This window comes from Condylura cristata, unplaced genomic scaffold, assembly GCF_000260355.1.
Source record: "Condylura cristata isolate star-nosed mole 26May11 unplaced genomic scaffold, ConCri1.0 scaffold00013, whole genome shotgun sequence".
In the NCBI taxonomy this organism is placed as follows: domain Eukaryota; kingdom Metazoa; phylum Chordata; class Mammalia; order Eulipotyphla; family Talpidae; genus Condylura; species Condylura cristata.
This window is the reverse complement of record NW_004567114.1, coordinates 7,023,820-7,049,440: the sequence shown is the minus strand read 5'-3', so window position 1 is coordinate 7,049,440 and position 25,621 is coordinate 7,023,820. Positions and strand designations below refer to the sequence as shown.

The 25,621-nt window shown below is 41.1% G+C and overlaps 1 protein-coding gene across 1 annotated transcript in view; it reads left to right on the top strand.

Annotated features, from left to right (window-relative positions):
* Window positions 1-25,621, top strand: part of UNC79 (unc-79 homolog (C. elegans)) — a 216,593-nt gene that overhangs the window by 129,191 nt on the left and 61,781 nt on the right. Inside the window, exons 25-32 of the mRNA XM_004681598.2 lie at window positions 597-798; window positions 1,400-1,579; window positions 10,628-10,914; window positions 14,710-14,892; window positions 16,284-16,446; window positions 18,901-19,050; window positions 19,619-20,836; window positions 25,252-25,359. Of these exons, the coding sequence (XP_004681655.2) occupies window positions 597-798; window positions 1,400-1,579; window positions 10,628-10,914; window positions 14,710-14,892; window positions 16,284-16,446; window positions 18,901-19,050; window positions 19,619-20,836; window positions 25,252-25,359 (2,491 nt within the window). The remainder of the gene's footprint in view (window positions 1-596; window positions 799-1,399; window positions 1,580-10,627; window positions 10,915-14,709; window positions 14,893-16,283; window positions 16,447-18,900; window positions 19,051-19,618; window positions 20,837-25,251; window positions 25,360-25,621) is intronic.

The following is a 25,621-nucleotide window of genomic DNA, read 5'->3' as shown; positions in this document are numbered from 1 at the left end:
TGCGGAAGTGGCTTTAGCTTCTTAGTGCTGTGCTTTAACCCTCTGCGCCACCAGGGAGGGCCACTTTTACATTTTTTTTCCTTAAATACATTTTATTCAGTTAAGAAAGAGGGAAATGGTAGCCTCACTAAAAAAAATGAATGCTCAATGTATTCTGATTTTTACTTTTTAAGATTCTATGTTCTACTTACATTCCAAGATGACTTTATTTGCTCTTAGAACCACAGAACTTAACATCAAAAGGGAATATAAAGACTATCTTGTTGTGTATTCTAAGATGTAGCTTTGACAGTATTTTTCTCTTAATGGAAACTGTAGTCATCAAAAAAAGAAACACTGGCTGGAGGGTATTTGGGTTAAATGATTCCTGTTTAGTGCAGTAGAAGATCAGTAACATACATTTAGTCCAGCTTTCTGAATCAGAATTCAAGAGATACTCTACAACTAGGAGCAGCTCATTCTCCTTTTTTTTTCCTACTAAAACTTGGAATGGAAAGGATTTCAGGTGGAAATATGGATTGAGGAGGCTATTCACTGGTTTGTTTAATTTATTTTGAGGTAACAGATATTTCTGTTTGACTTTCCTTCCCCCCCAGGGCCTGTGTCTTTGCCTTGACTTCCAGTTTGATACTGTGGTTAAAGATCGACCCACAATACTGAGCAAGCTTTTACTCTTGCATTTTCTTAAGCAAGATATTCCTGCATTGAGCTGGGAGTTTTTTGTCAACAGATTTGAAACGCTTTCTTTGGAAGCTCAGCTACATTTGGATTGTAACAAAGAATTTCCTTTTCCTACAAGTAAGCAAAAGAAGAACTTGCTTTAACAGAGTCACCATTTCTTTCTTATACTGGCTAGAGAAACATAAGATACTTTGCCTGTAGTTTACTTTTCCTCTAGGGAGGATGCGGTGACTTCATGTATACAACTCATCAAGTGTTCATTGAATATTTACTATAGTAATCTACATGTTAACAATTTTCAGAATTGTTCTTCTCATTTCTTTGTGATAATCATTTGTGACTTTGTATTCCTTAGGTATAATCCAATGATCCTATTTATAAGATTCATGAGCAATTTTGTGAGATACTGTTGTACCTTGCATACTTACTAATCTAGTCACCTGCAGCTCTAAACAGATGGGGCAAGACTTTGGTCAATCCTCTAAGATCCAGTGGTGCCAAAACTGGATAATTTAATTTTACAATCTAAATAGAATAATGATAGATGGTGGACCTGATAGGCAATAGTCATGCTCTTTTAATATAAGATTCACCCAAGAGGGAGGAGACTGACTTATGTATCCATCAAAGGTATATTTCAGTATGGAAATGGATTGCTTCGTGTTAGTTGTTACCTGGCCCACCAAGGAAAACCATGCCCTCTGATTCCTTTTGCAAGCTATCACTGCGGTGAGGACCAACGTCGCCAACCTCAGTGACGCGGCCTTGTGGAAGATCAAGAGGGCTCGGTTTGCCAGGAACCGCCAGAAGAGCGTGCGCTCCCTGAGAGACAGCGTGAAGGGACCTGCCGAATCCAAGAGGGCGCTCTCCCTTCCTGAGACCCTAACCTCTAAAATCCGTTGAGTACCTTCTTCTGTCTTCCTTTCGAACCTTTAGTGTCTCTCTGAGGCTGACGTTTCCTGTTGAGTGTTCACAGTGTAGCATACTGAGAAAACGAGCTCGCTCAGCTGCTCTAGAGAAATGTCCTCAGGGTTGTCAGTGCCCTGGCTAGCGATGTTCCAGTTTGGGGGTGAGGCAAAGTCCTGTTCCAGCAGTGGATAGGGGCTTTGAAATGTAGGAGGCAGTAAGTCGACCGGCACTTGGCTTTGAGATGTTTATTCCTAAGTCCTAGAATGTGAATGTTTAGACAAGCGGCCCAACCCCAAAAGCTTCCTGAATAAGATTTGGACAGTAAGGCCTTTGGCAGCTAAGGGTTAGAGTGGAAATTTGGAAGGTATATTCTTCTCACCTATGATGAAGGCAGCCAAACAAATTCCCAGACAAACCAGTAAGAAGTTCTTTTTGAAGATGACCACTCAAGCTTGTTTCCTGAAGGTCTTTCATTATATTGTGCTTTTAAAGAGAGCAAAATCTTCTTACATTACGAAATGACTAGAAGAACCCTAATGATTATCAATGGCTCATGAATGACAAATAATTAAATATTCATAACTAAATCACCATAATAATGTGTATATTTAAATGTATTACTAAGTCATAAAATTTATTAAAATTTTCAATAATTGCTGTGAAGTTAATAAAAGAACATCATAAAACAAATGTTTTACTGCAAAAACTGAAAAGTTTGCTTTTTCTTTGGCATTTATTAGAAGACAGCCTTATATAACATAACCATTTTTAATCATATGATTTGATTTAATTTATTACATTTTTTTCTATTTTATGACAAGCTATGGGAATGTGGTATTTTGAACTTGCACGAGTTTAATTAAAGCCCTTAGCCCAGTTTTTCAGGGAGCAAAGGTGGTTATAGATGGGCATTTAAGAATGGTCTATAGCAGTAGCAGGTCCCAGGTGAAACCGAATCAGATCCTAGAAACCAGACCTAGATTAAACAAAATACAATTTCTATATGAAATTTTGTCGCCTAACCAATTACTTTGGAATATGAAGTTTACTTATTGTTACCTATTGCTAACTGAGTCAGATGGTCATCTTTTTTATGTACACTCCTTTTTTTTTTCAAGTTATGTTTATTGAGGTAAAGTTGGTTTATAGCACTTAACGTTGTTGTATATGCTGGGGGTGGGGCGGTAGAGAGTTAAACCCCTACACGACAAAGGTATGTGTCACACCATGTCCACTGCCAGAGCCCTGGAATCCTCCACCACACCCCGCCGGGCCCCCCACGCTCCCCACGCCCACCCTGCTACCCGCCCCTCTGGTGGCCTTACCTGGCAGTCAGACGTTGAGGGTCTGGCACTGGTTTGGTTTTGACCCTTTGTTTTGTTCATCTATATTCCACATATAAGTGAAACGATCACATGACAATTTTAGGTTAAGAATTAAGGTGAAGAATTTTAGAGATTAACACTGAAAGATATTCTTGAGATTCAGATAAACCCACAGAACTTTTGTGATGTAAGCATTTGATGGGACATTAATCATACACAGGAAAACTGAACTTGCCCCTAGCGCCCCATGCAGTTAGCACTGAGTGTTTTTTCTAAGGTCAGGTTGTTTTAATGCTTATTTAAATAGAGTTGTTGTTGATTTTTAAGCTGTGAGGTTGACCAGGCATGAGCAGTCTGCTCCAGCTCTCGGTGGGACACCTGAACAGACGCCAGGTGGGTACTGCTGACGGTGAAGGGCCGTGTGCAAGTGCTGTCACAGGTGCACAAGGTAAAGAATGCGGTGTCTCTGACTGGACCAGAGGGATGTGCTTAGGCTTTGCGAGCTTCGAGGGTCTCACCCCAGATGCTCCAGCATTTGAGTCCCTGACACAGTGATTCTTTCCTTCTTAATACTGGCAGACAACTTTTGATTCTGTTGACTTTTGGTCCAGTAAGAAGCATCATGTCACCCCAACCATGCACTTCTCCCCAGAGAGCCACTCTGACTAGAATTATACATAGTACTTATATTTGTATGTGTACTTACACATAGAAATATTATGTTCATTTATATCTGCATTAGGAAAAACATACATCTCATTGACATTTTAAAAGGCTGTACATTTGAATCACCGTCATTCACTCATCCCTAGCCATTCCTGATTCTTTGCAACTCTGCATACATTTCTGTCTCTCAGAGAAAGGAGGGTCCCATGGCTCACGGGACCATGGGGTCATATTCAGCGTGGAGCAGGGTAACCATCATCTGTGTCTCATGATGGAGCGCAGCTTTCGTGCTGCGCCTCAGGGTCGAAGGGACACTGACAAGGGCGTGGCAGGACAGATGGCCCCTACACTGTGTCACACCGTGGGAAGATTGTGAGGCTGGGAATGCCCGCCTGTTTGTCCACAGCACAACTGGTCCCTACGCCTGTGCGTCATATTTGGCTTTTCATTTAAGAAGAGTTTTAAGAGAAACTCTTCAGAATGGTGCCAACATTCTCAGAAGGAGTCTCAATGAAGGAGATTTTCCAGAAAGTGCATTTTATGTGTAATAAACTGGGTGCTAAGAAGAGAGGCGGTTAAGGCACAGAAAGGGGGAGATGAGATGGTTCCCAAGACAATGAATGCAGGCGGGAGGTGTCAGCCAGAGCATGTTTTCTCTTTGAAAATTGATGAGAAAAAAAGAAAAGGAGCACGTGGCAGGGTCCCTCAGCCTCGCTTTGTTCAACACTGAAGCCGCGATTGTGTTGGGATTAAAAAATAAATAAAAAATGAGAAGTTCTGATTCTGAGTTTCATCACAAATGTGAAATTCATCCAGTTCCCCTTCAGTTAGTACTTTCTGAAACTGGTTGCAGTCAATTTCATGAATTATCTTTATTTTACCCCTTTTTCCCCCCTTTTGTCTTAGGATTTAATTGTAAAGCTAGTTTGCTAGTCCTCCTTTTTTTTTTTTTTCTCTTAATTTCAGGGTGGAACAAGCCAGCTGTTTTTTTTTTTTTTTAATAAAGATTTAATTACTTATGCATACAGAACTGGGGTACAGGCCAGAGATGCCGGGGTGGTGAAAGAATTCACCAGAGACAGAGTGGGGAGCAGAACAAGCAGATTGAGATTATTCAGGGTGGCCTATGATAGTAACCATGAAAACCAAAGGGCTTGCTTCTTAACCAGCATTCCTTTGCTTGATGCAGTAATGAGCTCCTCTGTGTGAGGCCTCTTACTGAGTAGGCCTGAAGTAAGCAGATGCCTTTAATTATGCAGTAGGCTTGATTTTTAATTTGCTGCTTAGGCTGAACTTTAGATATTGAGTTTATAGTTTATGGCTCTCTGATCTTAGCTTGTACATGCTACCCACAGCAGACGTTGCATGGAAGGCCCACTCTGCAAGTCTAAGGAAGAGCTGCTTTCCTCGCTGACTTTTGTAATTCAAACCAAAGGTGTTTGTGCATCTAGCTATGGCATTCATGAAATGCCATAGCTAAAACATTAGAGATGTGTTAACATTTTCATTTTATAGAAAAGGAAACAGGTGCCCAGAGAGGAATGAGTTTCACAAGTTCGTTATTGACAGATCTAGTTCGGCAGCTTAGTTGTCTTGAGCTCTCTTGCAAGGCATGTGTTTTAAGTGCGGGTAGGAGCCCATCACCTTTATTTAATCCTAGTTGATGAATTTACACAGTCTTCTCACTGCTAATATGAAATTAGTAGGTTAATAATTAGGTATAAGATATTTTCACTGATGCTGTAAGAATGAGAAATTCTTTGCCATTGCTGATTCAGAATACCTGTTGATTGACTAATACGGCAGTTATGGTATGTTACAACAGCACAGCATTGAGCCAACGTTATCAGCTCCACGGAAATACAGGAAGCTGAATTATATCTTTGTTCTCAGCTCCTGGATTTCATAATTAAACAATAGTAAATATAATGATAATGACAGTAATAACACCAGCAATACTGCATTTTTGTGTATAGTACATCCATACCTTTAAAGAGTGTTTTTATGCAAATTATCTGATTTTGATATCACAACTCTGGATTTATATAAAGTATGATTTTTTTTTTTACTTAATGTAAAAACAGGAAAACCAAGGTCCTGAGAAATTGAGTAATTCTATTTAGGCGATGTGCTCCAGGTTACATTTAACTTGATAGAAACAGAGCTTGATTTACTTTTTTCCCCACTAGCCCTCTTGATGAGCTGTTACAGCTCTTCAATGCTGGAATATTCCTACCTTGTGGGGCCTGAGGGCCCCATCTAGTTGTGGAGCTGACTGGGTACCCGCAGGGACATAGGTGTGATTCATGTCCAGCTCAGACTCAGGGACTGCTCAGTTAAAACCTAGAGATATCCTGACCCCTCAAGAGAGTCGAATACTCTCAATTCTACTCTAGCCTGCAGAGAAATCTTGAGATTTCTGATTTGAATTTGTATCAAAGACAAAGTGTCCAATATTAGAGAGCATTGATAAATAAAACTCTTTACTGACCTCCCCTCTCCCCTAGTGTCTCAGCCTAGGATTGCTTCCAAATTGCTTCTCTTTGTGCCCGCTCTTTCTAGAAATGATTTACAATTCACTCCTTCACTCTCTTACACACACCTGTGACTATTAAACATCAATCAATTGCAGAGTATGGTTGTTTTCGTTATAGGAATGCTTTTGTTTGAAATGATAGTTTTGGGAAATGATAGTTTCTACTGAATAAACATACTGGGCACCTGCTATACTAGGAAATATAAAGAATGCAAAGATGTCTAAAATTTTTTAGAAGATTTATTTATTTATGCTTACAGTACTGGGGTACAGGCCAGAGGTGTGCTGGGTAAGAGGATTCACTGGAGACAGTGAGGAGCAGAACAGGCAGATCTACTGAAACACACTGCTGAGGGGAGCAGCGGGCAGGTCAGGAGAGGTCTGCTGCACCATGTGGGTCAGTTCCCTGGCCTGGGATCAAACTTGTGCTGCAGTGGTTTTGGAGAGCTTAATAATGCGGTGCTTTAACCCACTGTGCCACCAGGGAGAGCCTGATGTCTAAAAATTTTTGTACTCTCAGTTTGCTTATAGTCATGTAACATATGAACATGAGTAAAGTCATCTAGTGAAAGTCATAGCACAGCAGGACAGTTTGTGTCAAATGCCACTGGAGGAGAGCTGGAGGGTAGGGTCTCGATGAGTGGATGACATGTAAATGTACCTGATAGGATGTGGGGTAGGGAGAGGAAAAGGCAGCATGGGGAGCAGAGAAGGATGTGGAATTAATCCCCTGCTCCAGCTTTATGGCCCCTTTGTGCGTGTGTGCGCGCACAGCAGAACCCCTGTGAATGAAGCTGTCAGCCGAATCAATGAGCTAGAGGGATCAGGGAGGAGGTGTAATTGGAACTACCAGTATAACCTGCCCCATTTTGTTGTGCTTGATGACTGACTTCTGGGCCAAGTGCAGAGAGCGTGCGTAGAGAGGTCCTTTCTTCTACCTGATTGTCAGTTTGGTAGATGGGTCAGAGTTGTTTCAGGCAGAGGAATGATCCCTAATTCTCTGGTTATTTCCCTTTCTGTTTGGATGCTTTATCTGCTTTTCTCCAATATGGAGGACAAAGTTCAAGATATTTATCTGAATTCCATGCATGCAAACATTATGAGTAATATACATCTACCATATGTCTCCCGTATTTTCCCCGTATTCTGCAAGGATGTAAAAATAAGTAAAACAAAGCACTAACTTTCAAGGAGTCTTTGTTTTATGGGGAAAAGAGGTACATGAACAAATTAAAAAGTTCTGTTTTAGCTAACAGCTATTTACCTCTTGGTAGTTAGGAAATGCTAAAAGAAGTTTCCTCCATTGTTCCTTTTTGCCTTCCCACCTCCCCTTATTTCTTGTCTTTGGAGTTTTACAAAATGTATGGGTAATATACAGTTGCTGATAGGAATGTATTAGGAATGGCTTCTGGGGGCCAGGTTCATCAGCTAACACTGGGGGCGTGGGTGGTGGATGTCCGAGGTAAATACTACAGCATGAACAAAAACCCAAGTGGGAAATTGTGGGCTATGTTCTAAGATCCACAAGCACCCCAGCTTGAAGGAATGTTGAGTATTTGGGGGTAGAGTAATAGGAGATAGGTCTGGAAAAGCGGAATTTGATCCTGCCTGGTTTGAAATCATCTGAACAGAGAGACCAAATTAAACTTTGGAGTGTCCATCAGCCATGCCCCTGGACAGACAGTGATGGGCTCGGCCCAGTTCTGGCAGGAACAGCTCTGTCTCTTTGGTTCCAAAGATGTATATGTTTCTTTACAGAAATGACACACTCAAATCTTCTAACTTGTTTCATCTCTATGGTTAAATCAGATCTAGGAATTTCATAGCATATAACGTAAAACTAGATTTTGAAAATGTTTTAATTATCACACCTTAGAGAAAATATTGCAGGAATTTAATCTTAAAATGATAATGTCACACCCTTTTAGATCATACAATGATAGGGTCTTTCTCAATCAAGCAATTTTCAGCTTCCTTTTGCTCATTTTCTTAGGGATTGGATTAAGAAAACTTTTCTTTATAAAGCATGTACCAGCCCCAAGTTCACACGATTTTAAAGAAAGACAGTTCTACAAAGTACGGATTTGCAAAGCCCACAAGTGAAGAAGCAAATTATTGGAATGAAAAATATTTTTTTCTCACTTTATGTAGAAGGTCCCATTCTTTTTTTCGGTACATTTAATGGGTTTATAAAAGGTAACTCATTCATGACTGTTCAGGGAAAGCAAGGAATGGCAAGATTAAGTGGAAGCGATGAAGATAAAGCAGGTGAATCTAAAATGAGATGAGAGCATGTGTGGAATGGCTTGTGGTCACCAGGACGATGTGATTTGATGCGCAACATGAATCTACCAGGAACGGAAGTTTCGAACTATTGAAAGATGAAGCTTGGTGGCTTATCTGAGCTTGAACTGGAGTGGGATAAAATGTGGAGCTGGGACCTTGTTGGGTCTTGACTGGGGTTCTCTTGCTTCTGTATTGAGCTCCTCAGATTTTCAGGGCTGTAGAAAACAAAGGTGCAAGTCCTCAAAGGCTCCCCAGTTCTGTCTTTCATTGTGGGACCTTGGCTGAAGCCAGTCTGCCCTTGGAGGTGGCTGAGGGAGGGAGCTCTCTTACACCTTGTCCCCCAGCGCTAAAATGAATTAGGAATGAGCTGTGTGTTGCCAGCGTTCACCTGCTGTTACAGCAATACTGAACCCTGTGGGGAACCTAGATTCCCACACTTGGCACGTTCTGCACCCAAGCTTGCCCAGAGCAATACCTCTGTCTAGCTGTAAAGCAGTACTCAGGAGGAAAAAACAAAAAACAAGATTAAATCTTTTTCAAGACTGAAAGTATAGTTCTCTAAGTTTTTCTGCTTTATGAGGACTTTTACATAGCATTTATTGCTTTTATTTTCAATATTTAACTTAATGATATCATATTGCAATGCTTCACTTCTGGGTCTCTTAGTAAATTCTTTCTCTGGTGGCTGATGCTGGTCAATAACGATAATATTAACAAATTATTGATCACTCTGCATGTGAAACGTCATAATAAACATTTTGGAAAGAAATTTTCTAAGGTCCTTTGTACATGTTTGCTCCTTCCTGAGCAGACTCTAAAATGTTGTCACTGTCCTAGGTCATCCTGAAGGTTGGCAGATGGCTTCCCATATGGGAGAGGCTTTCTGTTGATTCTGCTGCCCCCTTGATTCATTATCAACTATTTCCCAGTATAACACTTTTGAACAGACCAGCATTCTTGCGATCATCTGGAGAAAACCAGACAACCTCGCATGTCAACCTGTGCAGTTCTGGATCTGAATTCCCTTCAAATATGCCACTCTCCAGACAAGTGTCTGGGCTGGACAGCTCATTTCTATAGCCCCCAGAAATGTATCTTCTCGTACCCTGGAAGTCTCAGATTTTGCCAAATTTCTAAGAGTTCATGCATATAGAGCACTACCCAGCTCTTTGCTGTGCCCTGTCTCTCAGAATGATAATGGCTAGACCCAAGGTTTGGTCTGTCAACAAAGCTTGTCTTCATTTAGTAGAAGATTCTCATCACAATGAGAATGGCAGTGTGCTGGCCTAGCCAGTAGACTGAATTTTGTTTTCAATTTAGAAATTCTAATGTTGTTTGTGAAAGCAAGGGCAAGAATCCCACCAAGGGTATGTTGAATAAGCCCCAAAATATAACTGTTGAAGAGTAAGCCTCAGTTAAGTCAGGTGAGCTAGGGGCTGCTTGGGTGGCTGTCGTCAGGCGAAGGGTGAAGGTGAGCCCAGGGCAAAGTGGTGTTCACTTCCATGTGAACTTTCAGCTCACCTTCATGTGGCCTTGTTTGCTGTTTTTTATAAGTTCATGCTTCTTTCTTTCTGTTTGTGCCTCACCCATGTATGTTTCTCATTACATAAATAGGGCTTATAATTTGCTATTTATAATTTGATTTATGGTTTTAATTGTATCGTCAAAAAGCATGCCACTGCGAATGTCTCAGAATTCGAAAAAGAAAACTTTTTTTGGCACTAGCTGATTTATGATTGTAACTGAATTGAGATAATAATTTAAGCAAAGTAACTCAATAGGTGTTTTGAGCTTAGTGGGTTTGAGAATGTTATTTTTGTAATTATTCTTATGTACTTATTTTACAAAGTTGAAAGGGAAATAAATGTCTTTATCCCTGAGGATAAAACTTTGCCAAGATATTTAAAGAATTATGAAGTGCAAAGTTTATTTGAGTATACTTTTTGTTGTACAAAGATCATTTGCTTTCTGGTGTCCTGTTTTTATTTCCACCTCCTTATTACCCCCCCCCCCGATTACTGGTGGTTGATTAACCCACTAACTCCCACCCCTGGACTAACGCTTTTTTGTGCCTTTAAAGTTGTCTAGACCAGCACATTTAAATGTTTAGTGGAAGCAGAGAGGTGGTGCTTTAGCACGCTCTAAGTGGGGTTTCGGGGTATGCGTACTTGTAGGGGAGCCTAGCCTGGGGAGACGCCACTGATGACCTTTCTTGTACCGACAGGACAACAGTCTCCTGAGAATGACAACACCATCAAGGACCTGCTCCCGGAAGATGCTGGGATCGACCACCAGACCGTTCACCAGCTGATCACAGTGCTCATGAAGTTCATGGCCAAGGACGAGAGCAGCGCCGAGTCTGACATCAGCAGCGCCAAGGCCTTCAACACTGTCAAGCGGCACCTGTACGTCTTGCTTGGCTATGACCAACAGGAAGGCTGCTTCATGATCGCACCGCAAAAAATGCGTCTGTCAACTTGCTTTAATGCGTTTATTGCAGGAATTGCCCAAGTAAGTGTGATAGCAACTTTTGGTAGAGGCAAGTCATGAATACCCCAGAGCCAGCGCTGGCTAGGTAGAAAGGTTTGGGCAGGTTACTTCCCCAGCGAGGGTTGTGGAGGGCGCTGTCAAGATGAGTGAGACGCAGTCTGCTGTCATAAGAGGCGCGGGGGATGTGTGTGTGTGTGTAAAATACATGCGCCATGAAACTTTTTTGTAAACTACACATAAGGTTTAACTGTTTTAAGAGTACAATTCAGTGGCATTAAGCCACATTGTTGTGTATCATTTACCACTTACCATTTCCAGAACATTTTTATCATCCTAAACTAAAATCTACCTTCAAATAACAACAGAGTGTGGATTTTTTGCTTTTTTTTTGGCTTCAGGAGGAGAGTTGAGCTAATCACGCAGGTTTCTTCCCATCCCAGCTTCACTGCTTTCCCCATGTGTGTCTGCCTCTCTCAGTTGCTTTCGCACATGCCACAATGTTATGCTTCTGTGCTTTGCCCATCCACTTCTTTGGTCATGACACTCATATTGTTCCCAACCCCTCCCGGCCCCTCAGAAATGAGCATCCTGCTCTGTTCACTTTTCCACCAATGTTCCTTTGGGACATGGATTTTAAAGCAGAATTAATGGACACCTAGTTTGACCACAGCTATGACCTCATGCTCTAGACTGGCTGCGCAGTAGCAAAGGGTGTGGACTGGGGCTGGAGGAACCACGAAGGTCGTGTGCTCTAGTTGTTTGCTTGCGGCCGACAGACTTCTTTTGCTAAATTAGAGACAACATACTTGAAGCACCCTAATCAGTATCTGTCTTGTGGTGGGAACTCTGTGATGGCAGCTGTTACATTAGCTCGAATAGGTTGCAGTATAGTGAACACAGAGAAGCAAAGTGGGAGCGGTGTGCGTGTGCTTGTCTTGCCGGCGCTGATGACTGATACTCACTACCTGAGATAAGAGGAGAAGCTACTTCAGAGGCCAAACATTTTTCCAATCCTTCCTTCCTTCTCTTTCCAAATCCAAGTTAGGTAGATTCATCTCAGAAATGTAAGTTAAAATATGAATACCCAGAAAACCCATGACAAAAATAGTTTACTAACATTTTGGTGTGTACCATTGATTCCAGATTTAGAAACCTGTGCACATACATGCATGCAGCCACCACATACAAATGTGTGTGTGTGTGCAGAGCTTTGCACACATACCTGTGTGCACATTTTTATAATGGGATCATGTTATAAATACTGAATTATATGTAATCTTTTTATTCTTTAAATATTACGGTTTTTTTCTTACACCACTGTAAATACTGTTTGGGGACAGTATTTGTTTGCCCCCCTCAAGTGTAGTCCCCGGAATTCTGCCATCCAGCCCTGGCGCTCCATCATCCTGTTGCTTGTGCTCTTCTCTCTCCTGTTTTGGCCCCCTCCCTCCCTCTCCCCTGCTAGATGTCGAAAATCTATGATCAGCTTGCAAGTTTTGACTTCTTCCTAACTCTTTGTTTGGTTTCTCTATAGCCCACGTAAAAGTGAAACCATCTAGTATTTTTCCTTCTGACTTAACTTTTCTTCGCACAATCCCTTCCAGCTCCATCCATGTTGCTGCCAATGGCATGTGTGTGTCTTTTTTGATCACTGAGTAGTATTCCTCTGTGTGTATGTTCCACATCTTCTTGATCCGTTCATCTATTTCGGAAAATTTAGGTTGTTTCCATCTCTTGGATTTTGTAAATAGTGCTGCAATAAACCTAGGCATTTGGGTTTCCTTTCAAATTAGTGTTATTGTGCCCTTTGGGTAGATTCTTAGGGGTGAAATTGCTGGGTCTTATGGTAAATCAATTTTTAGTGTTTTGAGGAAACACCACACAGCTTTCTATAGTGGTTGAACCAGTTTACATTCCACCAGCAGTGTAAAAGGATTTCACCACATCCTTTCCACCTCCCCCCCTTTTTTTTAAGTATAGGCCATTCTCACAGGTGTGAGGTGATATCTCATTGTGATTTTGATTTGCATTTCCCTCATAGTAAGTAATGTTGGACTTTTTTTCCATATGCCTGCTAGCAGTTTGTACTTACTCTTTGGAGAAGTGTCTATTTAGCTCTTCTGCCTATTTTTTTTGATTGAGTTATCTGCTTTGTTTTTGTTGAGTTATGTGAGCTCATTTTAGAGCATTGATATCACTCCCTTATCAGATGTATGGTGTGCAAATATTTTCTCCTACTCAGTAGGGCGCCTTTTATTTTAGCATAGTTTCCTTCATTGTGCCAAAGCCCATTAGTGTGGTATAGTCCCAGTCATTCATATTCTCTTGTTTCTCACGGTGTTGTGGACCTATCCACAAAGACATCACTGAAGCCCATGTCATGGAACGTTCTGGCTGTTTTCTTCTTTGCATTTTGTGGCTTCAGGTCTTACATCCAAGTCTTTTTGAGTTTACTTTTGTGTATGGTATGGGATATTAGTCTTTCTTTGTTCTTTTGTGTGTGGTAGTCCAGTTTTCCCAGCACTGTTTATTGAAGAGACACTTTCCTTGTTCCAGTGTACATTCTTGGCTCCTTCATCATAGATTAGTTGACCATATGTGTTTGGTTTTATTTTTGGGCTTTCAGTTTGGTTCCATTTGTCTGTGTGCTTGTTTTTGTTCCAGTACCATGATTTATTTCATTGCTATGGTTTTGTAGTATAGTTTGAAGTCTGGTAGTGTAGCCCCTTTTCCTCTTTAGAGAGGACAACTTTGACTATTCAGGGTTATTGTGAATCCATGTGTTTTTCAACAATATTTGTTCCATTTCCTTGAAGAATGTCATTGGGATTTTAACTGGAATTGCATTGAGTCTGTAAATTGCTCTGGGTAGGTGGCCATTTTAATAATGTTGATTCTTCTAATCCATGCACAGGGAATGCCCTTCCATTTCTTTGTGTGTGCCTCTTTTTCTTTTAACAGTGTTTTATAATTTTCCTTTTATAGATCTTTCACCTCTGTTAGGTTTATTCCCAGGTTTGTTTTGTTTGTTAGTTTATTTTTTTTGGCACAATTGTAAATGAGACAGTTTTCTTAATTTCTTTATCTTCAGGCTGATTATTTGCAGATAGGAAGGCTTATGTAACTCTTTTTAAACCAGAAGTTTATAATGAAGTCCATATGACATAAATACTTTTGTATTATATCCTAGATAGTGACTATGTAGCAGTCTGTTGTCAAACATTCTCTTATTTGACTGGTACTTCATTGTTGAGTATGGAAGTTGTTTTCAATGTGGGGCAACTACTTTGCAGGCTATTATATAGCCTGCAGACTACATTATGAAATAATCTCGTCAGATTATTTCTTTGGATACTTTTAGTTGCTTAATTTTAAGCTATATGTTTTCTCTTGCTGCACAAAATAATGCTGCAAAATCACTCTCCTGAAAGGTTGCATTGAATAATAGTCTTAATAGCAGCAGTCTGAGAAAGCTTATTTATCCATAGGATTACCAACACTAGGTTTTTATATATTGATTCTAGTTTACTTCTAGCAAATATTCTAATGGACATTTTAATAGATTCAATTTTGTTTGTAATAGATAATTAGATAAATAATCAGGTATTTGAGTAGACTAAAACTTTTAATTTATAAGTTTAGAAAAAATCCTTTAGAAGCTGAACTTTTTCCCACTATGTGTATGGTGATTATTGCTAATATTTTGTGAGCTGCCTGTTAAATATTTTGCCCATGTTTTGATAGTTATGTGTGTCCTTTTGGTTTATCACGTTTCTTCATAGCTTTCCTTCAGTTATTCATTTTTTCCTTTTCCAGGTAATGGACTATAACATTAACTTGGGAAAACACCTTCTCCCCCTGGTGGTTCAGGTGCTCAAATACTGCTCTTGTCCTCAGCTAAGGCATTATTTTCAACAGCCACCTCGTTGTTCCCTCTGGTCCTTAAAACCTCATATACGACAGATGTGGCTGAAGGCCTTGCTAGTCATCCTTTACAAGGTGAGTTGCTGTGGTCACTCTTTCTTTGAGTGGGTGATTCTCTCAGAGGGAAAGACACCTGGGAGATCTGCACTGAGAATTTTGTATGATTATAATTTGGCCTTTAGATTAAGAATCATGTTCATTTGTGTAGAGAAGCAAAGAGCTGTTGGTATAAAACAGAAATGCAGACCAGACCAGTACAAACTTTTAAAAATGTTTAAAACAAAAAGTGGTGAATTATATGGCATTGATGAACAACCTCTTTTGAAGCTAAGAATCTCATATTTTATTTAAATACTTAGTATGTCAGAAAATAAAGAAAATATTTAAAATAGTATTCACATAAGTTTTATGCCAAGTAATTTATTTCACTTTACATTTTTTAACAATTAGATTAATTTTATCTTTTACATTTTAAATTTACTTGTTTTCTTACATTGTTGTTCAGTTTGTACAGTAATTGATTTCTCCCTCAGGTATAGTTCTCCCACCTCTGTGGCTTCTGCAATCCATCACCACAGCCCCTTGTGCTCTTCCCTCCTCTGTTTTGATCCTCCCCCTTTCCCCTTTCCCCAGCTGTTCACCTGAGATCTATGGTCAGCTTGTAACTATAAATTGACATGCATTATGGAGCTATCGTACCTAGCAATTCCACCCCTAGGTGGAAACAAAGGACACAAAAACATTCATTCAAAAGGACATCTGCACCCCATGTTTATTGCAGCACTGTTTACAACAGGTAAAATCAGGAAACAATCCAAATGCCCAAAAATAGATGATTGGCTCAAGAAGATGTGATACACACACACACACACACACACACAATGGAATATTACTCAGCAATCAAGAAAGACAAACTAATGCCATTTGCAGCAAGATGGGTGGAGCTTGAAGGAATTATGCTTAGAGAAAGAAGTCAGAAGGAAAAGAAAAATATCAACGGTTTCATTTATATAGGGGAACTGAATAAGACATTAGGGGAAAAGATAATAACAACACAACAGAAACAAGCAGGTATTAACCAGAGACATCCTGCAGGGGAGCAGGAGGGAGAAGGATGGGAAGGATGCAGGGAGGAGCACAGGGAACTCTGGTGACAGTGCAGGGTGAATTTCAGGGAAATTCTAAGGGGACAAACTGCAGAAGGGAAAAATAAACATTGTTTTAAAAAAATGAACAATGGTGTAAAATATATATTAAAAAACCAATTTAATTTTAAAAATTGACATGCATTGCTTGTTCAAGGGGGGAGAGAATATGGTCCTTTGTAAAAATGAAGCCATAAGTTTTTTTAATGTGTATTTCTTTTCAGTCCCCAAGCGGTACTGAGAAAATCAGTAGCCAGGCCACGTGGGAAACTTCCCGGTTAAGATAACTGTTTGCATTTCTCTCTCCGTGTCGTTGAGCAGTACCCTTACCGAGACTGTGATATCAGCAAGGTCCTGCTGCATCTGATCCACATCACAGTCAACACTCTCAACGCGCAGTATCACAGCTGCAAGCCTCACGCCACGGCAGGACCTTTGTACAGCGACAACAGTAACATAAGCAGATACAGCGAGAAAGAAAAAGGTACTTCACACATCGTGATCTGTCCCAACTTAGCTTGAACATGTGATGCACTTCTGGACAGTGATTTTCTTAGAAGATAGGGGAGCGCCCTCAGGTATCATTCTGGAGTCAAAAAGTCATTTAGTGCTCCAGCAAATTTCCAACTTTATTATGACTATTGTTGCTTTAATTTTTAAAATGAGCATTCAAGGGAAAGAGTTGATATGCTTCTAAAGAGATACATGTTTTGGGGGAAAACTGTCTGCTAGTTGCTTAAGGAAGCTTTGTGAGCTTTTCCTATGTGTTAGAAACATCTTGCTTTTAGGTTGAGACCCAAGGTTGCTTCGCCTCTGGAAAATTTGCCTTGTAGGTCTCTGACCTGCTCCTGACCTATGTGTGTGTAGACTGGAACAGAGTCTAGATTTGCTGACGTGTTTTTTTCCAGCCTGCGTAGTCAGTAACAATCAATTTCAGGCGATGGACAGGAGACATTTGTGCTGCATAGGTTCAAATTATTTCCAATATCAACACTTTTTATATTGATAGCTTTTCTTTGAAGGATGCAGTGGAATGAAACTTGAGACATTTCCAAGGAGAGTTGGAGAACTAAAGTGTATATTTTTAATAGACATCAAAGCCCAACTTGTAAAAGGCGACACCATCTAAGATATCTTGGGAGAAAACCAAGTGCCCCATGGCCTTTTCTTGTCTTACTAGTGCCTGATTTAATAAGACTTTTCAGGAAACTTCTCAGTAGGTTGAACTGAAGCCAGCATTTCACTGTTAGTTTATTGCTGAGAGAGTCCAGGAGTCTAGGTTGGTTGTAGATGGAACTCTAGGGAGTAAGTATGTTCAGTTCTGACGCCATTCATGTAATTACTGAAGGACATCTTGTGTACAGCCTTTAGTTCAGGTTCTGGGGATTGGGTAGACTCACCTAAACTGTGAATGATCCGAATGTGGGCTCAGGAGTGGGTCCAGTACCAAAGGAAACTTTTCATCCGGGCGCCATCTTGAAGTCTCTCTACTCAGGAGACTGTGAGAATTACTTCGCATTTATATAGTGGAAGTCATATAACTACTTCCTTCAAAAATTTTATTTTTCAAAGAGAATATATTTTAAAGGAAACAAACAACCTCCTCCTGGGAGAAAAAACTCCAAACAGATCACTGTGTTGCATCTCCCAGAAACATGGGGATTTGATCGACTTTTTCATCTCTGCAGAAGCTAGTTGGATGTTTTGTATTCATTTAGATGGGTAGTGCTTTTTATTGAGCTAAAAAGGTTGGTATGATTACTTCAGGTGATATGTACTGCTTCCCATTTCATTTACTTGTAAAATCTTGTGTTTTAGGGTAGGTTCTGCCCTTATAACTTAACTATACTCTAGTAATTCCCTTATTCAGCAGAAATCTTGAATCAGCATAACCATGTAGTTGTCAACATGGGTCGATGTCAATAAAAGCGAAATATTATTATTCCAGTGCTAATTCAGCTCAAATAGTGGGTTCACTCCACTTATTGGGGGTATTAAGTGCAATTTTATAGCCTTTTCTCACCTGCTTTACCCCTAAGTATGAAGAAAAAAAGTTTGCTGACTGAACTTTATGGGTTGCAGTGCAGCAAACTTCTCCTCACTAATGTGTTTTGGGGACTATCTTTGATTTAAAAGAGACCAAAAGGGGACATAGAAGCAAGCGTGAAAGACACTCTAAGTGACCAGTCTACTTATGGAGCCTCAGGATCTTGAGTCAGATACTTTCTGGGATTCACAATAGGTACATGGACAAACTCCTCAGAGAAGAGTCTTACTTAATAGGAAGAAATGTTACTTTCTGTTTTCTTTTTCTTTTGTTTACTTCTTCAGTCCATAATCATTTGTGAAGCTTTTGAGATGACCAGTGGCTTTTCTAAGCTTTTTCTGTGTGTTGTGTGTTTCATTACCAAATGTAGAGTACAGTATTTTGCATTCACAAAGTATAAGGTGCATGTACTGGTAGGCTGTGTCTATGCCAGTTCTCACATCTCAGGAAGGTATATCTTTTTGGAAAGGGCAAGGTGCACTGGTTTTGTTCATATTTCTTTGGCTAAATTAGCCTGAAAATTCGTCAGCCTCTCTGCCCACACCCAAACCACGACTCGCTCGACCAGTGACACAGGTCCCGCACATGATGAAAATGTGACCTGGTTTTAAGAGCACTGGGAGATTCCTCATGCAGGCCCTGTTGGAATATTGAGATGCCCTTCTTGAAAATGCTGCCAGTTGTCAACACGGAAAACATTTTGCAAGGTTGCACTGTTCAGCATATGGATAATTGATGCCTGGATGAAATGCCAAGCTGAGGCAAGGCGTGGGCTCGTGCAGAAAGCAGCCCAGACTATGTCTGTGATGCTTCCATTGAAATGCTTGTGTAGACACAGCCTAAGAGAGAATAACCTCGTAAGTGTAATTTTGACTTTCTCTCCCCAATTAGAAGAAGATAGTGTTTTTGATGAATCTGATATTCATGATACACCTACTGGACCCTGCAATAAAGAGTCTCAAACTTTTTTTGCAAGATTGAAAAGGATAGGCGGCAGCAAAATGGTGAAATATCAGCCGGTTGAGATGAATGTTCAGAGAAGTATGAATTTTTTCCTCTTAGTAATTTTATGCAGAAATGTTGTACTCTACCGTTTGTTTGGGGTGAAATCTTAATTTTATTACGTTATGACACATTTTAATACCGTTGATTTTTATATATATGTATGCACAAACAGTATATATATACACATTTATATATATACGTGAATTGACAGATACACCATTACTGTCACGACCGTCTTAGAGGGCCATTGCTTATTTGATTTGTTGCAAAATGTTTGCTTCTCTTCCACACAATTTGAATAGTTTCTTAGATCTACCTCAGCCAAAAGTGATCCTCTCTTCTGTGCACAAATGAATAGAGCTGAGGAATTATCCTGAAGCTTGATTTTGGAACTAAGATCTTAAACTGCCGTTTTGTTCTCTTACATTCCAAAGTTTTCTGGTTTAAAAAAAAAATCTTACAAAAGTTGGCCATAATGTCCGTTTGCCCCTACTGGTGGAACGGGGAATGTGACTATGATTTATGCCAATTGTATACCCACATGTGAGGGGAAAATGGTGAAATCTCCAAGTAAAATAGTACTAGTTTTTTCTGTTTTGATCAGGTGAAATAGAACTGGCTGAATGTAGAGAAACGAGCGCGTTACAAGACAGCATTCTACACTGTGTGAGAGAAGAAAGCATTCAGAAAAAAAAGCTGCGCTCTTTAAAACAAAAATCTCTTGATATAGGGAACGCAGACTCGCTCTTGTTCACATTAGACGAGCACCGGAGGAAATCCTGCATAGACCGGTGCGACCTAGATAAGCCCCCGGCCCCGGGCGCGCACGCTGCGCAGAGACAGCACGACCAGGGCCGCCCCAGACAGAACTCGGCCGCGAGGCCCGGCAGCGCGGACGTCCCCGAGAACCCGGCCAGCGAGGGCTTTCCGGAAGCCCGAAGGCCCGTCATCCCAGAAGTCAGGTTGAACTGCATGGAGACGTTCGAGGTGAAAGTTGACTCTCCCACTAAGCCCGCTCCCAAGGAGGATTTAGATCTGATAGATCTGTCCTCGGATTCAACCTCGGGCCCTGAAAAGCGCTCGGTACTCTCCATGTCCGACAGCGACTCCCTGGTGTTCGAGCCTCTTCCCCCTCTGCGAATAGTGGAGAGCGACGAGGAAGAGACCATGGACCAGGGAGACGATGTCGCCTCTGGCAAGAACGCGGCCTCCTTGCCCTCCATCCCCAGCCACCCCTCCATCCTCAGCCTCAGCACCACCCCCCTTGTGCAAGTCAGTGTGGAGGACTGTTCCAAAGACTTTTCTTCTAAGGACTCAGGAAATCACCAGTCACCAGGCCACATGGATTCCTCTCTCCTAGCTCTGGAAGATCCCACGGACTCGGAAGAGTTATCCAGGTCCGAGGAGCTGCAGGAGTTCCCCTGTGGCAGCCCGCTCACTCTGAAGCAAAAACGAGACCTCCTTCAGAAGTCGTTTGCGCTCCCTGAGGTGTCCCTGGATGATTACCCCGAGTCCAGCATCGACGAGGAGAAGCCAGGTGGGTTGCCGACGAGTTCAGGGGCAAAAACCGTCCTCCTCAAAGTTCCGGAAGATGCGGAGAATCCAACAGAAAGCGAGAAGCCCGACACCAGTGCTGAATCGGACACGGAACAGAGTTCCGAAATGAAGGTAGAAGAGGAGGGAGCCGAGGAATCTGAATTTAAGATTCAGATTGTCCCCAGGCAGAGGAAGCAGAGGAAGATCGCTGTCAGTGCCATCCAGAGAGAGTACCTGGACATCTCCTTCAACATCCTAGACAAACTGGGAGAGCAGAAGGATCCAGGTAAGCCCGTCTCTCTTCTTTCTCCCAGCCTTCCCTTCAAGTTTGTGCATCTTGTTAGGATCTTGGCAGTAGTTTTGCATCAAACTCGCAATCGTATAATGTCAGCGAATGACATTATAATTGCTTCATCATCACCCCGAATTCTTCTTGTTTACTAGGGCGTACTGGACTCAGATGGATCCTATCAGTGCCATAAATGTTTCATATTTGTTGTTGCTAAACCTGCAGTCAATCCTTGATCATCCTGAGCAAGTCGATCCTTGCCTAAAAAAGCAAAAGACATTAATTGAACTTTTTCTGCCTTCTCCCCTTCCTCCCTCCAGCCCCCCCATATATTTTGGTGAGGAAGAAACATAAAGGGCTCAGATAAAGCAACAGAGGACTTGGAATGATTAAGAGTTGGCTGTATGTGTTTAGGGTCTTCAGTGCATTATATACTCAAACTGAGTATCAGCAGGACATTCTTGTGCCCTCAGAAGCCAATCCAAAACAAAACAAAACAAAAATCCATGTTCAACTCAAACCCTAATAGGTGGACACCACTTGATGGTGAAGTTGTCACCGCATGTGGATTTCCTGCTCCCGTGTCTCATTATTTCCCTGGAGGCACTGTTTTTAAGAAAGGTAACTTGAGAAGTGGCAAGTTGCCAGTGCACCTCGTTCTAAAGCAGTCGTCTGCAGCACCTCACTGTACAAATGAGGATAGAGATGTCCCTAAAGTCCTTCATTCTTCAGGAAAAAAAAATTGCTAAGAGATGGTTATTTTAGTAAATTCGCAAACTACAGAATATTGAGAACTGCTAAAGATCTTGGAGGCCTCCAGTCTAAGCCTCCGTTCCCCATAAGAAAATGCCGAGACCCTGAGGTCGTTGCCTGGCCCCAGTACACATCCAGGTGACAGTCGTGCAGGGCTAGTCTCCAGGCCTCGCCCTGCCTCTGCGATTTCACACACAGCTCCAGAGAGAACAGACTCAGCTCTTTTATCTTCCCAGGACATTTCCTGGAGTTTCTTGCTGTTCTCTGCTTCAAAGACGATAGGACAGGCTGTGCACCCCAAAGGTTTTCTTTTAAAAACATGTTGAAGGAACAGGATTGTACCTGGAAAGGGTCATGCTCCAGGCAGATCATAACAGAAAGCTCAGGAGGTTTCCAGGGAAACTGGGATACCTTTTAGTTGTTGGGAGCCAGGGAACTCTCCGCATGTAGATGGAGGAAAGCCTTGGGTAGCCTAGAATCAGCTGACAGGTATATAGGGGCGCGTGTAAAATTTGTAGAATGGGCTCACAAGACATGTAGGGTGAAATGTGCACAGGTGAGTGTTGCCTGCTTTATCCTTATGTCAGCTGTTCCCCAGGCAGCAGGGAGGAGGCTGGTTTGTATTACACGTTTGTTCCAAGAGCAAGAAGAAAATACCTGACTGTTGTATGTCTTTAACATGTTTATATCATAAACTGTCATCATTATCTTATCTCTGTAGAGTGTCCCACCTCGCACAGGCTCACTGATGTCATGCCTTTCCTAAGCCTCAGCCTTCTTGCCTCTGTCAGCTAGAGGACCAGAGACCAGACGCCTCCCCAGCGAAGGACTCCAAGCTGCCCTGAGTCTACCGGGTCTCATCGCTTTGTGTCCTGTCAGTCCCGGGCCAGCCTTCATCTCCCACACTCTGATTACAATAAGGCCCTGAACATCCCTCCCACTCTCTCTGCGCTACTGATTCAGCTTCTTGGACAGAAATCTATGCACAAAATCCCTTATAGTCATGCTTCCCTGACACTTTCTTTACCTTCCTGGTCTTACTTCTCTCCAGAGGACTTTGCTTTGCCCCTGGGCTTAGTTGAAGGGGCACATCTTCCTTGTATACCAGTGTCCCCTTCTGGTTATTCCCACCTCATTTCTAAAACCCTTCAGCTCTGACACTTTTGTCACTGACCCCTGACTCGCTCATTTATTGAGTTCTCACTCCTGGCTCTTCTTGGGCTTTCCTCAGTGATTCCTGCCTTAATTCTTGTTGATTTCAGTATTAGTGTATTATGTAGCCTATTAGACTTTTGACACTCTGCCTTCTCATTTCCTTGAATCCATCTTTTCCACCCTGCACCCTAGCTCAGCTATTTATTCCTCTGGTCACATCACAATTACCTTGAAACTGCAAACTTCCCATGATGTCAGTTGGTGTCTTTTATTCTCTTATTATCATCCCCTCTCTCTGGCTGGGACTATATTGATCCTACTGCCTTTCACTGCTCCTCTTCACTCAACTTCAGTTTCATGCGGTCAGCATACCCCTCCTTGCCTGCATTCTGCCTGGCCTTTGCTTTTTTCAGACTCCTTTGGCTAAACACAACCTCCATCAAACCCGTTTTTCCAACTCTAGCACATGAGTGTGGCAGGGCAGCAACACACAACAGTATGGACTGGCCTCATGTTCAGTTGGTGACCGTGAATATCAAGCCGGTCCTTAAGAGTTACCTGGAAACCGAACCGTAATTCTTCTACTCAGCCACAAGGGCGCCTGACATTTCTTGAACGCTGCCTTTGTATTCCTCCCTTAGGGCCTTTACACCAGCTGTTCCTTCAGCCCGAAACCATCTCCCTTACACATCTGCCGTGCTTACTCTCACTTTTCGTTCTGTGATTGAACATCAGGCTCCAAAGGAGGCCTGGACTGTATTCCCTCCTTCCACCCTGACCTGGTATCTTGGAATCTCTTCTCCTCTACTAAGAATTGCCGTTCTCACATACAGTAATGTGTTTAACTATTTACATATTCTTGCCTGTCTCTTCCTTCTTAAATGAAAGTTCCTGAAGGCTAAGATTTTTGTCCGGTTTGTTTGTTGACTGTACCTGAAATGTCTAGTAATGTGTTGGCAAGTAACTGATGTATAAGTAGTGTGACATTTTATCCACACCATTATAAAAACTGAATAGAAATACTTTAGACTAAATGCATAGCTCTGCTCAATATTTATTATCTTAATCAAACCCAAATATGTATTATTGCAATCTGTAAACAAATGAGAGATTTCATCAGAGTATGAATGTCTCAATGGTCATCTTTCAGATAATTTTTGAAAATAAGCTTTCTCATTCTACATTACTGGTGGGGTTATTATGCCACAGTAGAAGCACACATTCAGAGACAGGAAGAGTAAAAGAAGTAATTATGCATGTTTTTAATGAGTAGTTTGGGGAGAACACCTAGGAAAAAAAAGAATACCCTTATTCTTTAACATCTTGATCACTAAGGTAGTTTAAAGCATAATTAATTTTATGCTTAATTAAGAGCACTTAGGAAACAATGGAACAGTTATAATGTTTTCATTATCAGGAAAATATTAATCTGACAACCATATTGATTCAAAATTGATTGATTTATTCTCAGAAGTTTGAGAATAAAAAAAGTAGCTGCTTCAAAATCAATACTTAAAAATTATTAAAAATACATTAAAAACTTTCTCCCAGGCTCTTACCAGGATTTATTTTACCTTTATTTCTGACAGTTTAGCGCGTTTAGATGATCATCCCATAATAGAATGGCACCCATGTACTTAAATTGTATGTTTGTATAAATGAATGGTGATTTGCTCTGGGGCAAGGAAAAACAACTGACAATATGAAAGAGATGAAACAGACATTACAAATGTAAGACTCTGAAGTCATTTAGTGAGCATCCCTAAGTAACAGCATGGAGACTACCGTGATAAAAGCCTGGTGTGGTAACTCGGGCAGCTGCGTCAGTGGTTAGTATGGTGACAAGCAGGTTTTAAAGAATTTTAGGTGGTTGCTATGACACAGCATTAAACTTTCCAAAATTTTGGAAGATAATTGTTACCTAGAAATAATGCAGAACAATTTCTCATTACTGACAATATTATGCAGAAAATATTTCCCCTTACATTGTTAGACTGAAGTTGCAAATGAAAGTCTGTTTCTTGCTCAAAGAAAATTTGAGTTATTAGTATTTATTCCCATTAGATACAGTCCTCGCTTTTAAATTACTTACAGTGTAGCAAAGGAGATAGACAAATGAACAGACAGTTACACTATAGTGTGTGAAGTTTGGTAAAGGTTGAAGGCATGATTCAAAGGAGATTATATAAGAGGGGCCTCTGACCCAGCTAGTTTGCGTTTTTTGAGAAGAGCGGGTCCTAGCAGCCTGCCTGGAAGAGTAATTTTATATATAAATTGAGAGATCCCAGAGAGGCATGTCCACAGATCCAGAACCAGGTGGAAGTGGTTCTCCATGGAACACTGAAGGCTGGACGTGTGTGACCCTGTTAAAGAAATGAGTAGGGGCAGAAAATAGATAAAGTTTAGAACAAGTATATCAGGCAAGAGACGAAAAGATATAAAAGAGGTTCTTGCACTTGCTTTACATTGGAGTCCTGAGTTTTAAATAATATTTCTGCTTGTAGATCCCTCTGCTAAAGGACTTTCAACTTTGGAGATGCCACGAGAATCTTCTTCTGCTCCTACATTAGAAGCAGGTGTGCCAGAGACGAGTAGTCACTCCTCGATAACAAGTAAGATTCCTTTAGTGATCACTTCCTCTATACCTTGATTTGTAACATTATCAGCTGCATTGTTTTCAATTTTTGCATTTTTTAAAAAACGTTGTATTAGTTTCCTCGGGAATGCTGTATTGTAAGCTCTCAGACCCTGAGGTTTGTCCACTTCTGTCAACATCTGAAGTGCTGGATAAATCAGTTTGGGCATTGATTGGCCAAGAATCCTCATTGTTAAGGAATAATCACTAAATTTCATAATGCACTAAAAAATTATACA